The 16985-nt window shown below is 37.5% G+C and overlaps 1 protein-coding gene and 1 long non-coding RNA gene across 7 annotated transcripts; one reads left to right on the top strand and one right to left on the bottom strand.

The window, feature by feature from the left end:
- Nucleotides 1-596: 596 nt before the first annotated feature.
- LOC109505112 (uncharacterized) lies at nucleotides 597-3566 on the bottom strand. The gene is made up of 4 exons (XR_003799202.2): nucleotides 3294-3566; nucleotides 2129-2416; nucleotides 1326-2028; nucleotides 597-1235 (listed from the first exon to the last, which is right to left on the bottom strand). It is a non-coding gene; the product is annotated as an uncharacterized lncRNA (long non-coding RNA).
- A 149-nt stretch (nucleotides 3567-3715) lies between these two features.
- On the top strand, nucleotides 3716-16877 carry LOC105034929 (FKBP12-interacting protein of 37 kDa). 6 transcript variants are annotated; one of them, XM_029261774.2, is made up of 15 exons: nucleotides 3716-4156; nucleotides 4996-5096; nucleotides 5200-5254; nucleotides 7758-7819; nucleotides 9653-9720; nucleotides 9844-9880; nucleotides 10465-10552; nucleotides 10635-10699; nucleotides 10778-10855; nucleotides 11987-12034; nucleotides 12498-12551; nucleotides 12772-12933; nucleotides 13344-13413; nucleotides 14093-14148; nucleotides 16275-16877. In XM_029261774.2, exons 2-15 carry the CDS (start codon nucleotides 5070-5072, stop codon nucleotides 16428-16430), a joined length of 1026 nt encoding a protein of 341 aa, XP_029117607.1. In that variant the 5' UTR covers nucleotides 3716-4156; nucleotides 4996-5069; the 3' UTR covers nucleotides 16431-16877. The 6 variants fall into 6 exon arrangements, with proteins under 6 accessions (XP_029117607.1, XP_029117604.1, XP_029117605.1 ...); XM_010910266.4 differs by having other exon boundaries at nucleotides 3782-4156; nucleotides 14096-14148; XM_029261771.2 differs by having other exon boundaries at nucleotides 3779-4156; nucleotides 5021-5096; nucleotides 10635-10855.
- Nucleotides 16878-16985: the final 108 nt, after the last annotated feature.

The following is a 16985-nucleotide window of genomic DNA, read 5'->3' as shown; positions in this document are numbered from 1 at the left end:
TTCCTCTTATTTCTTTCTTTTTCTTTTCTTTTCTTTATGAGGGCTATCTAGACAAAGCTTAACTCATAACTTAATGCTTTGGTTAGGAGAGAAGCATAGGAGAGAGAAAAATAATAGAAGAGAAAGTTACTTCTTTCCCTTGGTTGGGAGTTTTTTTTATAAAAGAAATGGAAAGAAAAGAAGAGAAATGGAGGGAATATAAATCTCTTCAAATCCATAATCTTTTTCTTCTCCAAATCAAGTGGAATTGGAGAAAAAAAAATGAGAGTTAGTGAATCTTTTATAATTTCCATCTTACCTCTTAATAATAAAAAATAAAATTAATACTATATTTCAATCTTAAGGCTTATTTAAAGCATCCCATCTAAACCTCCTATCCAATTGAGACTCCCATTGATGGAAAAAATCAATGAAAACAAAAAGAAAGATAAAAAATATTAAAAAATAAGATTTTTTTAATTCTTTTTTTGGTTTTGTTGGACTTCTTTTAAGGGTATAATAATAAAAAAAGGTTGTAATATTTTCTTTCTTTTCCTTTATTTTTGTTTCCAATCAAATAGAAAAAAATGATTTTTATTGTTTGCTTTAAACTCCCTGTCAAGAAGAAAGAAATATATATATATTTTTTTTCTTATTAATACTTTTTTTTTTCTTTTCCTTCCTTCTCCAAACTCCCAAGGCATAAGAAAACATGACTCTAAGGTTGTATTTGGTAGCTGGCAATCTATCTAGATTACTGGTAATTTAATGTGATTATCTGGATTACCATATTTGGTATATTTTTTGGATTGGTAATCTCTTTGGTAAACTAGATTACCAAAGAGAGTAGTGGCTATCTAGATTATCACTACTTTGATAATCTTCTAATAAAATTTTTGGACGTAATTATCCTCATAAAAAATAAAAAAAAATTATACGGACACCTCCTCAAGTTTACCTCAATTTTATTTACACCCTCTCAAATTTAAAATGTTTCAATTAGACTCTCCAAATTATCCAAATGTATCAATGTGCCTCTTCCATCCATTTAAGTGATAATGCCGTTATGTTGCCCTTCGAAAAGATGGAAATGCGCATCCCTCCCTTCAAAATATGATGCCGGCCCTCCATATTTCAGCATCCGTCATTTTGCATCCCTTGCTTCTGGTGATTATTCTTCGATGAGATTCCAGCGACGACCATTTTGAAATCAAATGGTCATCCCCAACCTCCGATGGCATCTGGATTCAGCCGGACTTAAGGTACAAGATATAGAAAATTAGTTTGTCTTCAAGAAGAAACTTAAGGTAATGCCTAGAACTGCATATGGATTCATCTGGACTTACTGGATGGGTTTTGCTCCAATATCAGCAACCATCTTTCTCTCCTCAGAGTCATCATCTTCTGCTTCTTTTCCTTCAGCATCAATCGATTCCAGAGCCTTTTTCTGTGTAAAACCACTTTCAGGTAAGATGGGATGATTATTACAAACATGATCACTGCAGCCATCATCAATAGAGGAGACACTGGCATCATAAGCATGAGAGTTTCTGGTAGTTGATCTCAAAATATTATCATGTTTATCATCATACACTCCACCAGCTGTGTCCTCCTCTAAGGAAGTATCAAGGTCAGTAGATTCTATGGAATCTTCTATTCTATGACTAAGCTTTAAGCTTTCACGACCCTGTTGACAAAGCTTTGAACTCTTATCCACTTCAATATTTGTGTCATTTGTGTCAGGCCCAAGAAGATCAGTCGGTTGAGGGGTGTGTTGATCAAGGCCCCTTTCTTAAGTTCTATTTTCTTGATGCTCTGATGATTCTACCTTCTCATGCACATCGATTAAACCATTTGGACAAGATGATTGAATATTTACAAATACTGGTTTCTCTCTTTCGCTTTCCATTTTTGAAGAGATAGAAACCATATCCTTCCTTGAATAGGACAATCCATAGTTCAAGAAGCCACTGTCTGGTAAGTTCTAGTAAAGTGTTCCCAATCGATCCTACAAAATCTCATTTTGTCCACCAGAAATACAGTTTTTTGCTGCATTACAGAAAAAAGAAAAAGAATTGTCAAAATAAACCTTTGAAGAAATAAAAGAGCAACTCCTAATACCAAAAATTGATTGATGAGAATTCTTTACCCCGAAGGATGGTGCTACATCCACCACACTTGCACACTGGAACATCAGCAAATTCTGTGAGAACCTTAAGACATTTCGGACATCTGACAAAACGGACTCTAGGGACAGTGCTGGCCATATTTTTTTCAAAGAGCTAAATATACCACTCAGTGACTTAAACTAAAAAGCCTAGCAGGATCTGCAAAAGTGTGCCATCGTTCTTTCAGCCCTTCCAATGATTCTGCAACATTGAGATGGTAGAACACTTATTCCAACTTATAAGTTAATGAGCCATTGTGATATGTTGCTCTGCATCACCAAATGTACAAAAGTAGTCAACATATATGAACTAGGAAATACATGAAGATCCTTTCTGAAATTTATATCAATGAAAAATCCCACAACAAAGTGCAGCTAATTTTGTAAAATTTTTGGAACAAGCCTCTTCGGTAAAATTGCTGCGAAGAATATTCAAAAGATTGTGTAATTTCAAATGTTAGTAAAATTTTAAGTCATAATTACAGCAAAAAAGCTTTCGAGTCATAAGTTAAAATTGATAAATGTAAATCCAAGATACAAAATGTAAGTGCATAAATGATATCAGGCCCAGATGTTTCTAAGTTTTGATGATAAAAAATTAACCGGAGAAGGTCTCGGTAAGAATAATCAGATAACTCAGCAGTGGGTCCAATGGGAAAAAATGATTTTAGGTTGGCAGAAAAGATAATGATTTAATTTTTGATAATTTTTATTTGTTCAAAAAATTTTAAAAAATAATTTTTTATGGTTAGAATAGATAAAATTCTAACTTTTAATTGTCAAGAAAGATAAAAATCTTTTTTTACTGAACCAACTCTTGTGACCGACGTGGTGGACGCCAGAGGGGGCGGCGCACCTCGAAGGGGCGTTGGCTAGGCGAGGGATAGTGTTGCTCCTCCTCCTCGCGATGCCATTTAATCTTCAATTTTTGATATTGAAATCAAGGATAATTTTATCATTTTGAAAAAATAGAACACCATGTCAGGATTATATGACAGCATTTTGAGATGGAAAGAAGGAGCATATTGATGCATTTAGATAGTTTAGCGGTTGTAATTGAGGCATTTTAAATCTGAAGGGATGTGAATGAAATTAAGATAAATTTAAAAAAATATTTATATAATTTTTTTAAAAACAAAACCCCCACCTTTTCCGTCGTGTGAAGCCGCTCCCTTCTCCCCTCAACCCCTCGCATCACAAATCGTATCCACCTAATCTCCGTCTCTCGCATCGTCTCCGGTGACCACTCCTCGATCGGTAAGTCACGTATATATATTTTTTTTTGTGTCACTGTAGCTGATAATTATTTTGGGGTGGGTTGTTTTCGAGAATGCCCTGACGGCTCTCGTAGGTGGCAGACAGGAGCATCAGCCGGCAAATCCAGTGAGGCCATGGGTGAAATCCGTCGGTGCAGGAGAGGGGAGGGGTGCGGGTAAAATCGCGCCGGTACTTCCATAAATCATGGATCACTGACATGCTCTATGATTTTTATTAGGGAGGGAAAGAGAGGGGACAGGCGGGCCGGGCCGGGCCGCAGAGGGTGCAGGGGGCGGTCGCGCGGGGTGCGGATTGTGCGGGAGGTGCTCAGGGTGGCGCCGCAAAAGGTGGGGTGAAGGGGCGGGGGCTTGAATTTGCCGGGGCTGGGGGAAGGAAGGAGAGGGACGACGGTGGGGTGGGGCCGGAGCAGGAGGTTGGATCTGGACCGGAGCAGGAGTTGGGTTTAGGGTATAACTCATCATAGCAGGAGGTTGGATAAGGCCATAGCAGGAGGTTGGATCCGGACCGGAGCGAGGTCTTATTCTCTGGTTTGGCCGCTGGGTCCGCTGGGCTCTTATACTCTCGAAGAGTCCAATCCCTAATCAAAAATCGGCGAGGGTTCTCGACTACTTGTCTCCCCTCTTCCACCGCCTCTCCGGTCCCCGAAGCTCGTCCCTCGTCGCCAGTCGCCGGTCGTCAGTCCAAGCAAGGCGAAGGCGATCCCCCTATCGGGCTGACTGCGGTTCCATTGAGGTACTATGATCTCTTTGCCCCCTCTCTTTCATCTTCGTTCTCGTTTTCGTTTGGACCTATTGCTGTTTTTTTTATTGCTCCATCGCCCACCACCGCCGGATTCCTCTGCTGGAGAGATATGGGACGACGTGTGCTGTTCTTTTTTCCATTTATTTCTTCTTTGCAGAACCGGATTATATTATAGAGAGAGAAATAGGAGGATTTGAACTCCAACTCCTTGGACAGCGAAACCAAAGAGGCCCAATTTGGCCCGATTTATGATCTATTTATACCATTTAAACTCTTCTATATAAATTTCTACCAAAAAAAAAAACTCTTCTATATAAATACCAACACAAAACCCTTGCGCTTGTTCAAGACGGAAAAATTTAACAGGTAAGACCTTTTCCCACATAGATTGATCATTTTTTTTCCTTTTGGTTCTTTTTCTTTTCATTTCATTCTCTTTTTCGGAGATCTGTGGGGAAGGAGAGCACCTGAGGGAGATCAGATATGGGATTTTGTGGGAATTGTGGCGTTGTGAGTTGGTCCCTTGGGGTTTTCGGAGCTTAATCTTGGTACAAGCATGATATTCTGTAGGGTTAAGGAATTTTTTATCGGGAGGTTTCTTCTTTGGCTGCAAAAAGTTCTGTTCTATGATAATATGAATCTAAGATGAGGATTGATCGGGTGGGTTCGGGTATCTGCCAATTTTAAATGGGACAGGTTTGGGATTTGTGGTTGATTTTATAGATTTTAAACAGATTCGGATACAGGTCGGGCAAATTTTGCAGGTACCCTACCTGTTGCCATCCTGCTAGGCTATATTGCACTCTCTCACCTTGCCCCTCTCTGTTAAGGGGCTTCTTTGTTTCTTTGTAGCAGGAGATTGAAAGCGGCAGCAGGAAAAGGGGCATCTAGGGTTTGGATTCCGATGGCTTCTCATTCCCATCTGGACGATGTAAAGCTTTCTCTTCGATCCTTCCACGACCTCTCTTCCTTTCTTTTTTTCACCTTTTCTTTTATTATTTTTTTCGATAATTGGTGATTTTGAATGAATACAGGAGGATGATTTCGGAGGAGATTTTTCTGGAAGCCATAACAGCAATAGACACATAGGTACTTTATTTTCTTTCTTTTCTTTTATTTTTTATTTTGATAGGACCCTAGTCCTCTATCAGGAATATTTTGAATTCAAAGAAAGAGATAATAGAAGAGAAAGAAGCGATAATTTGATCACTTCATGACCTTCAGAAGCCTTTAGGCTAATTAATTTAATTAATTCATTGCTTGACATTGTGACCTTAGGGCATTATATATTTCTAGCCATCAAATTACTTGTCCAACAAGTATAAGGACAAGACTACTCGGCGAAAGAGACATCCTGGATCTTTGGACTAATTTCAAAAGGAAAGCAAAAATAATTCTAATACTTGGTAAATAAGGAATCCTATCATTTCCCCACCCTTCAAATCAACCATGTCTCTATACCATGTCTTGTTGCCACAATCAAAAGGTTTGATGTGTAGCTTCTCACGATAAGTCAACTTAGAGCAATATAAAGAAGGTTGTAGTGTCTGTGTCATACTTCAAGCCTCCACTTGTACCACATGATGAAGTCATGCTTTGAAGGTCATGAGTTGCTTTTAGCATCCCTGATATCAGATTTTTTGTGAGGAACATTGAGATGCGGTCTTTATACGATTCAAAATCTCCAACCATAATCACTTAATAGGTCTTGATTTTTCTTTATCAAGTAGATTATTTAATCCCTCTCTTGATGGCTCAATGGTTTGAGCAACTCATTGAAGGTTCAGTTGTGGCTTGACAGGCTTGGTGCTGAGTTCTTCAATTGAATCTATGACCTCTCGATCTTCAAATGATGTATCCTTGATTTGCAAAATTTTGATTGTAAATCCTTCAACTTCTATGGGGTCGTCTTCATTTGCATTTCTTGTGTCCTCATCACGATGACCTTTGTCCCTCTCAAAATCTACTAGTTCATCATATAGATTGCTTGAGTGTAAAAGGCCCATTGGTTGTTTCAAATCTCATCATTGAGCCTTTTTCCTCTACTTGTGCAAAAGAGATAATTGCTTTTATTCTACGAGGTTGGTGGATCTTAACCTCATATTTGATTTTGGGATGAAGACCTTCAATCAATGTTTGCAGTAGTTGTCTCTTAGACCAGTTATGTGCATAATTAGGCAGTTGCTCAAACCGAATTTGGTAATCCATCATGCTAGTTGCTTGAAAAATTCTTGCACGCTCATCATCAATGATATCATATGTAGTGTTATCAAGATAGTGAACTTACTGGCACTTAAAACTCCAATTTGTTGGGCAAGATTGGTCACCATCTCCGTCAACTCCACATGTTGCTGATTAACTGAAGCAATTTTGCCCTTGAATCGACCATCATATCGTCGTTGAGATGAACTCTTTGAAATTATGTTGTAAGGGCCTCAAATGTGTGCATGATCGGTGTCTGATACCAAGCTGATAGGACCTTGGGTCTCTTTCAATAATATTTTGAATTAAAAGAAAGGGAAAATAGAAGAGATAAAGAAGGGATAATTGTACCACATCGAGGAAAGATCGGGACCTTTAAAAGCCTTTAGGCTAATTAACTTAGCTAATTCATTACTTGAGATTGTGGCCCTTTAGGCATTACATATTTATACCACCAAATGTTCGACAAGAATAAGGCATGACTTGCAAGCAAGGATTGTAGAACTATCTTGAACTATCCAGTTCGGGGCATATCAAGTCACACCGATGATGGATTGGGATGGTTCCAACATTCAAAGTGAGAAATTGGTGAAAGAGGGGGAGAGAGAGAAGGAAAGAGAGCAAGAGAGAGCAAGAGGGGGGAAGGAAGGAGAGGGAGAGGGAGAGGGAGAAAGGGCCACCGGAGGGCCGTGGAAGCTGTCAAAGGGCCGGAGGAGGGGCTTCACCCTCCCAGTCGAGAGGCAGTCTAGTTGTTGACTTCATTGAAAGTTGGTAAAAAAAAAGAAATAGGGATCGTTCACCCTTGTTTCGATCAGAATGAGGGTGGAGCCTCTCCTTCGGTTCTCCAGCAACTTCTGTAGCCCGCTGGCGGCCTCGGCGGCCCTCTAGTAGCCTTCAGTGACAATCCGATAGCCTCCTCTCTCTCTCTTTCTCTTTTTCTCTCTCATATTCTTCTTGTCCCCACCCTCGCTGCCATGTCAAGCCGCGCTCCACTGGCCTTCACCATCTCTCTCCCTCTCCCTCCCTCCCTCTCTCTCTTTTCCTTTTTTTCTTGTTCTCTTTTTCCTGCTCTCTCTCTCTGTCATATCGGTTTGGGCTGGGCATGGAACGGCACATAGACATATCGAACCATGCCACTAGCCAACCGGTCCTGATCAGCTGGCCTTGGTACCAACTTTGGTGAACCTTGCTTCTAGGCAAACTAGATATCCTAGATTATTGGACTAATTTTAAAAAGAAAGCAAAATAATAAACCTAAAAAAAAAAAAAGAAATCTAATACTAGGAAAATAAGAAATTCTATCATTGTTTTTTAAATTTTTACCATCTTTTTTTAGCCATAGTCGGATGTCTTCTTTCCCTTTTTTTACTTGATATTTGAGTGATTATAGGTGATAAAAGAACTTTCGGAGATCTCGATGAGGAGGAGGACGATGTATTTGGTCCTAAGAAGGTAATCTAAAGCAGCCCTCATTCTTTATGTTTCCACTCTCCATTGAATTTGGTGGAATTTTGGGTTAGAAACCCTGTTTGTAGTTTGTGGTTTGAATTGTGATGCTTTGATATTAGAATTTTTAGAGTTAAATGAATGCTACTGCACTTTTGATTGTGATCGATCTAAATTTACTCAAATGCACGAGAAATCAAGCCATGATGTGAGACTGAACTTTATCCAGCATAAAGAAATCTATTCCATGTAGAGAGAAGAGATAGGTAGTATAAATTATAAAATAGTTTGGAACCCGATGGACCCATTCAGGTTATGCTGGGTTTCTCAAATTTGATAATCATGTTCTTGTTCTTTCATGATTGTTTGAGTTTTTTCGTTGAGCTATGCAGAAGAATCTGCTTCAATTCCTCTTGGTCGCAATGCACTATTTCTCCCTTATTTCATAAAGGGAGTGTATGTTCATCTGTAACTACCTTATGGATCCTCCCAGTGGAGGAGAAAAAAAACAAACTCTCGAACATTTTCCAAGGATAGGCCAGGTTGTTTCTTGTGGTTCGGGGTCGCAATAAGGGATGGACACAAGAATAAAGAGGCTTCAAGGCTTTTCTGGTATTTGAAAAAATGGTTGCTGTTTTGTGCTACCTAGGTGTTCTCGCACCTAGCACTTCCCTTGATACTTTGATTTGGCATTGGATGTTTTGATACTATCCCATTGACTTGTGCTATAAGATGTGCTTTCTTAGTTATGTACATATGTCTAGGAGTGTGAATTGCCCATAAGGTTCACATTTATAAAAGGTTATACAAAGGCACAGATTTCGGGGCAGAGGGGATAAAATGAGGAAAACAAGTATGCTTCCACTGGCAGTGTCCAGAACTAAGGGATCTTTTTGCCCAGTGAATGCATAGTCTAATTCTCTGCTGAATAGTCCATTAGACATGCAAGGTGACAATAATACTTGTCATCCAATGTGACATTGTTCAATATTACCTCCATTGTAAGGTAAGACATTTAGCATTTTTCATCATTAAAGAACATATCACTCTCCTGTCATGAAAAGCACTAGACGTTCTATGAAGTTGAATTTTATCAATCTCCAGCTTGTAAAACCAACTATGGTGTCTGCCACCATTAAAACACATACACACTGCAACTCCATATTACTATCATATCCTTTTTTTTTCATGTTATTCATAAATAATTGGAATATTACCATATGTAATGTCCCTCTTCACTTAGCTTTAGAGATTTACCATTGTTTATTTTATATGATACTTCATGGTGACTACAGCTGAAATTCAATGCAATTCTATTTCAAGAAATGTTAAAAGATAAGATCTTATCTAGAAAATTATATAAAATGTTAAGAATATCATTTCTAGAAACAATAAAGGAGTAATTAGCAAAACATCAACAAATAGAAAAGATGAAAACTATGGAGACCTTTAGTTGATGATTGGTTGCTAGTTGTCAACAAGTAACGAGAATGATCAAACATAAAAGTTAAAAACATTGAAAAGCTATAGCAAATGCATGGCCAACTAGCTACATCAGTTTTAGACTTATATGATATCTAACATAACATGCATATCCATGTAAAACATTTTCCAACTACATTTCAGTTCGACATATTTTTAATTGCTTTGGATGTTGCTGTATGTAATACTCCCTGTCTTCTGCATCCATCTCTCATGTTGCTTCTTGTGATCATGTCTATTTCATGCTGTATCATCTACATACATATGTTCTGCTAAAATAATGGAATTTAGGTCTGAAGTGGTATGAGGAAATTAAGCTTCAATCCTGGACAACTGGTTCATTTCCTCATAATGCAGGGAAAATCAAGGGTCGAAGAAAGTGGACCTGGTGCAGCCACAGGGATGATTCTGTCTCTACGTGAAAGGCATGCGGGAATTTATTAAATTTAGAAATGTTGAATATCTCTTTCAAGATATTATAGCAAAACTAGCCTCTGCTTTGTCATCATGCTAACCTTACAATTTGATTTTGCATGTTGTTTTCTCAGTCTGCAGAACTATAAGGATAACCTTGCAACATGCCAGGTATGTGATTATGTAGAAAAGGGAAAATAATTTTAAATGTATCTCGTCTTCTTGAAATTGTTACTCTTTCAATCTTGTCTAATTTTTACACCTATTATTTTTTTCAATTTTAAATGTTCTGTTATTATAATTTTCATGAAAATAGAGGGTTGATATGCTTTTAACCAGTTTAAAGTTTTAATTGATTGCTTTCTCAAAGATGAGATGTGATTGAAATCTTTGATTTTTTTTTTTTTTTACATTGGTATGTTCTGTTCAGAACGACATCATTTCCATGGCTTGTTTAACTCATACATTTTATAAGCAGTTAAACTGGTTTAATGAGTTTTAGCATAACTTATGATATTCTGGATTTATCTTTTTCTACATTATATGGTCTTATAGAGTGATATCATAAGTGTGCTTTTTGTGGCTACAAAACAAGAATATCATATGCCATGCCATGACTGCTGATCTACTGATTTTTTTCAAGTCAGCATAGGTCAGAAGTTAATATTCATGAAATTTGCAATGAACTTCCACACTTTGCAGATTGTATTTTCATATCAGTCATTATTGAAACAACTACATCGCATTTGTTCCAGGCAGAGTTAGAAGCTGCAAGATTAGAGATTCAGAAGTGGTATTCTGCATTTCAGACTGGGCCAGTGACACCACCAGGCACATCTCCAGGTTAGCACTTGCTTTACTTTTTCCTTCATATGCAAGTCTGTTTCAGTTTAGGGAATGATAGATGATGCTTTTGCCAATGTAGAACCTGGATTGGTGGTAACTTATCTCCAGAATTTGAAGTCTTCTGAGGAGTCTTTAAAAGAACAGGTTTGTCATATGTTTCTCCTAAAATTGCCTAGTTGCAGCTCAACATATTATGTTTTCATGTTGCCTATTTCTTTTCAGTTAGAGAAAGCAAAGAAAAGGGAGGCTGCATTTATAGTAACATTTGCAAAACGAGAGCAGGAAATTGCAGACTTGAAGGTAACGTTCTATATTGAATACCTTTAAAGCATCATTTAGTAAGATTGACTATTTGTATTTATGCATAAGGTCTGTAAGCTGTGTACATTTCTTTTAGGGAATGTTAAGCTAGTTATGTACATTCTCAACGGTTATCGTGCATTTTGATAATTAATTATCGTGATGTATCTATTGTCTCTCAGTATGCTGCATTCTAAGTTGGATCCATCCCCTCCCAATCCCAACACCATGCAAAACCAAACAAAAAGAGGAAAAGAGAAAAACACCATGATACACAACAAGGAGAAATAGAGTGCTACTGTGTAGTTGAAAACAGGGATCAGTAGCATTGGGTACTTGGTTTTTACAAGGTGTATGCATCCAGGAGAGTTAAAAGTTTCACGAGGTTGTAAAGAAAGTGGTGATTCTTGAGTAATCATGTGGCAGCTGACATCCGTTAATCATATCAGCATAATTCCAATTGTCATAAGGTGCTGCAGGCCTCTTGTACATGCAGACCACCAGATGCTTAGGTGGAAGAAAGAATATGATTTTATTTGTCACATGCTATCTCTTAAATAGCTTCACTCTATCACATGTCTAGCCACCCAACCCTCCTGTTAGCAGAAGTCCTTTTTTATTTTCCTCATTTAACATTCCCTATTGTCAGATTTTAAATCTTTGAAAATGTGGGCTAATTTTCCTAATCGCAGATGCCACAAGGAAGAAAATATTTGCACCCCCTCAGTTTAGAATCCTTTAGGAACTCTTTTATTTTGTCATTGCTTAAACTTTCCTTATTTTCGACAAAAAAACTTTATTGGAACAATTTCATATTTGCATCTTGTTTGCTATCATCTAACTTTGCTATTCAGTGTGTTTGGGTATATACTGTATTATACATGTTGTTAAATTTCAAAATGGCTTACTACAACAGTTAACTAAATCCTATCTTTTGTGTTGGTTGGTTATCTGAAAAATGGTTCCTGATAATCATGTTGTTTATTTTGCATGACCACTTTAAATAGTGTTTGCTGATAGTCATTGTGTAGTTTATTCAGCTTAACTTCTTCTTTGATAGCCGTTCGTTTTTCATTGTCATTTTCTTGGGATATCTTTGACTGATAAGGTTCTTGCCTGGTAAAATTCCAGTCTGCAGTTCGGGATTTGAAGACGCAATTGAGACCACCATCGATGCAGGTACTGTGACATGAATAACTTTTTTTTTTTCCTGTCCCAAAGTTAGGCTTATTGCTGGGTCTTCTGACCTGTTTTTAGAACTAGATACACTTGTAAATATAAAGAAGTATTAGTGAGCTAAGTATCTTCTTACCTAGTGTAGGATGATATATGCTTTCCTATCCATTGACTCTCTAGATTGTATTCATCTACAATGTGTCCTATGTTAATATCACACTTTATCTGGAGTACATGTATCCCTTTCAGATTTTCATCCATAATGTTAATCTTTTAAAACATTTAAACTTTGTGATATACAATTGCAACGGAAAGTAGATTCTATGCTATTAGACAGCTCAAACAACATTCACTATCGTTGTATATACATATTGAGATAAAAACTCTACTTATTTTGAGATTGGCTGTACAACTTGCATAACCATCTTTCCTGATTCATCCTAATACTTCTGCTTTCATTTGGCAGACTAGGAGGTTGTTACTTGATCCAGCAATACATGAGGAGTTTACACGTTTAAAGGTGCTTTTAAACTCTCAATAAGGAAACATTCTGTTTTCAATCTTCAATTGAATGCTAGCTCCTGTTCTGGTGTGGCTAATGGCTTTCTCCTCTTCATAAATATATTTTCAATGCACTTCTCTTTGAATGGGTTCTTCCAGTTGCACCAGGATGTCTTGTTTGAACCTTAAAAGGAAGATTGTACTGATGACTCATGTTTCCCTTTTGTTTTATGGACCAGAATTTGGTTGAAGAGAAAGAGAAAAAAATTAAGGAGTTGCAAGACAATGTTGCTGCTGTCAATTTTACTACATCCAGCAAGCTAGGACAGATGTTGGTGGCCAAGTGTAGAACCTTGCAGGAGGAAAATGAGGAGATTGGCGCAATGGCTTCTGAAGGAAAAGTAAAAATTACATTCTTGGCTTACCTATGATAGTTAACAATATTTTGAATATTGTATGCCATCCCATGTTTCTTGTTCTTTCATCCATTTTTTCACATCTCTGTCCCGTATGAGGTGCATTTTTCCTTCTATTGACCTGTAACATCATGATTATTGAACATTATAAGAAACATGAAGTCATGGAGTAGTTTTGTCTGATTCACAGAGGGACTTGAAGTTCATGTTAATTGTTATTAAAAGCTGTTAGGTGGATTTATTGGTTTGTACTTTTCATATTTTCCCAAAGCAAAATCAGATTCTGCTGAATTCATGATTCTCAATGTTCTGTGTGTCCGAGGGAGAGATTATATATGTATGTATGTGCATTTCCATCTGATGCTTGATGCTGACCAGTGGTTTTGAATTTATAGATCCATGAGTTGGGAATGAAAATTGCTGTGCTAAAATCTCAAAATACTGAGCTCAGAAGCCAGTTTGATGGTGAGTAATATGCCATCATGTCATTTTATTATTACTTTTATTTATTGCCTTCTTCAAGTCGTCCATTTTAGATCTCACTTAGAGGGGAAAGTGAAAGAAGTAGCTGCATATGGGTTCTTCTATGTGAAGATTTTGCATTCTTCATTACTGTAGATTTCTTTTATCTCTCCCTTCCTTGATCTTTGAGACTTGAAGTTGCCATTGCATATGGTGCATGTCCCTTAACGTTAATTTTTGATTCTTTCCTGTTTCCTCACTCTCATTACCTGTAAATTCCATTTCTGTTTCAATCCTTCTTCAGAACACTTGCCCCGCATGATCTGTTTGAACCGCACCTTTTAATGGCTTAATATGACAATCTAGAGAATCTATATATGTTTCGAAATAAGCCCTATATTTTCCAGTGCTTTTTGTATCTTTTATAATTAATCTTGGTTATTTATTACTTAAATTAGCCAACAAGTTGTCTGAAATATATGGCTGGCTGATGAATCCATTTTCGATCTCTCCAATTACTGGCTACCTCCAGCCTCTTAAATTACAGACTGGTAGTCATCTTTGTCATCGCTAACTAGGTTTTCTCATAGAAGTTGAATTTTTCTGTACATTTACATAACTTTGTTTGCAAGCCTCTTAGAATTTTTTTGATGTTTGATGTCTTTTTAATTTTGGCATGCAGCAGTGTATAAACATATGGAAGGGCTAACAAATGATGTGGACAGATCAAATGAAATGGTAAGATATGTAACTCCTTGTCCATCGGTAATATTTATCATCAGCACTGCAGGGGGGAAAATATGGGAACTGAACAAGGTGCATTTCAATTGTAGTAATGCATCCACCCCCCCCCCCCCCGCCCCCCCAACACACACACATGTGGACATTTTCACAGGCATGATCAGCTTAGTTATGCCCGTAATCAATAACTTGCTGATCCATACTGCTGATCATGATCTACAATGTTTTTAATGGCTCAAACCATAGTCAATAATGCAGACATTTTCACAGGCATGATCAGCTTAATTAAGCACACACTAACGGACTTGGCACATATTCATCATGTGATCATTAAATGAAACTTTTTCAAAAAAGATGGAAATATTTGTCTTGATTAAGATTCGCCATCTTGGTACCAATCCCATATTAGTATCATTCTATTAAAATGTCGATATGCGGTTTGGTATGGCACGAGATGATATCCCGAGTGTCCATACAGTATGGGGTGTACTGGATGGTTCGGCCCGGTATAGTATTCCATAGTCTTGCTAAATAACGTGGGACTATCCAAACCATGTGCATTTTTGTCTGCATATGTTGTTGGACCTGTGAGCATAATGGTGTGGCCCATCACCTTGGTTCACCTACAATTCATTTTATGGCAGGGCATCTAACCCATGTCTTGGCAACATTGTATAGATGGTTATTAGATGGTTGAACAGATATTTTGCAGCCTAATTTCACTGCACACAAGTTCTGTATCCAGGTTTTCCATAACATATTTTTCTTCTGAATCCTTGTTTGATTTTTTCCATAGCCTATGTGACTTTGATAAATCGCTTATAAATTAATTATGAAACTTATCCAGCAAAAATATTGTTAACTACAAGGTATGGAGTTATTAGTCACATGCTTCATTTGGAGATAGTGATAGACTGGGAGCAATTTTATGGAGCTCACCTTCTATCTTAATGACCCTATTATTTACTCCAGCAAGCCTTAATGTTGACTGTATGTCATCCACTTCATCCAAGGCCTTCTTTGCCATTTATTGCTATCAGGGGATGCATATGGCTCTCACAGCTACCTATGAGTAGAGATTTCTCACACAATATTATATTAGGACACAAGAATGATTGATTTGTGAATTGTTGGTGCATTACATGCATAATTGTAGCGGGTCTTTCTAGTCTCTGTAGGATGCTAGCCAGAAGAAAAAGACCTGACTCCTGTATCTAAATAGCTTTACATATGGGTCCGTTCTAGAATTGTTGCATGATGACACAAACTTGCATTCAAAATATCTGAACTTTCAACAGGTCTGCAAATCATTTTTCACTAAATTTCCTAGCATATGATAATTATCCATTCATGCTTTTGTTCCTGCCTTCTAAGAAATCTTAGAATTCGATCTTCTCCAAACTTCTTGGGAGATAAGCTATGCTGTCTGTATGGCCTAATAACACCCTTTACAAAAGGAAGAGAAATGCTTGTATCATCTCTTTTAACTAAGATTAGACTAGGTTACAGTTCTCTACAAGCTACACATAGATTTGGATCCTAAGAGAGGAGCCTATGGTTTAAAAAAAGCTAGCATCAAGCCTCAATAAGCTTTATGGCAATTACTGCCCACATATGAACGCCGCCCCCATCCCCCCACAAAAAAAGGGGGAAGAAGAGGGGACAGTATCAGCCATGGATTGCTGATTAAGGCTTCATGTTTTGGATTTGAAAACGTGAGGAAGACCTAAGATGATATGGCTGGAGGTTGTGAGGAAGGATATGGAGATGCTTGGAATAATGTGAGAGGTGGCTCTATATAGGAATACTTGAGGATCCATAAAACCAATCTTGAAGGGTTGAGAAAAAGCTGCGCGATCATGGTTATAGTTTATGTTTTGAAACTGAAACACCTTTTATGAGAGAGCTTTATGTGGTAAGTCATATTTATATTAGATTGTCATTGCTCACTTTATAAAGTATTTTCACAAATGAAGAAATGAAGATAGGCATAATGGTTATAATCCTGATTGCTGTATGTTGGCATGGTTAAAGATAAAATTAGATTTAGTTTTTGGTCAATCCAACAATATGGGAGTCTAGTTTGCGTGCTCACAGATGCTGTCATAAATGTTGCATTTCAGGTATATATTTTGCAGGAGAAGCTAGAAGGGAGGGACTATGAGCTGAAAAAGTTGAAGGAAATGCGATCGCGGAAAGAAACAACACAGGAAAGAGATGAATTTGCTGATGAAAAGAAAGCAGTCTATGGTGCAGATTCTGCAGAAGCTGAGGCTTGAGAATCTTTATTTTTGGTTTTTAAATCCCAAGTATTTGGAAATACAGTGGTTGGCATTTGTTGAGAAACTTGTTCTTCACTCCGGTGTATGGTTGTATCTACAAGATTAACTTATTTGCTGGTGGACCGGTGGCTGATATTTTTATACTAGCCAGGTGATATGTTCTTGGTGGATTCTTGTCTGCCAGTCACCGGTGATCATTATTCATGCTTTATATGGCTGATCTCTAGTTAAAACTTTCCCATTTCACAAGAAGATGAAGTATTGTGTACGGGATGTCTGCATGAGGCGGTCTGTGCATATGATTATCCTGTAATGGGATAAATTTTTAGGGTGTGCGGTGCACAGTTCAAAATACAGGTGTTACGTTGATCTCTGATTATGTTTGTACAAACATTTCCCTTGTCAAATTAGTGAGAGTGACCATGGTATCTGTTCTCCAAGATATTTAAGAAGGCTCTAACTATTGGTGATTTAATTTTGGCTGAATAACGTTACAAACTAATCGTTGCTAATTGAATTAAGTGACATGTGATGTGTTTGTTACTCATTGTT

This window comes from Elaeis guineensis, chromosome 13 (genome assembly GCF_000442705.2).
Source record: "Elaeis guineensis isolate ETL-2024a chromosome 13, EG11, whole genome shotgun sequence".
Taxonomy (NCBI): Eukaryota; Viridiplantae; Streptophyta; class Magnoliopsida; order Arecales; family Arecaceae; genus Elaeis; species Elaeis guineensis.
The sequence above is the reverse complement of the archived record's forward strand: the minus strand, read 5'-3'. Positions and strand labels throughout refer to the sequence as shown.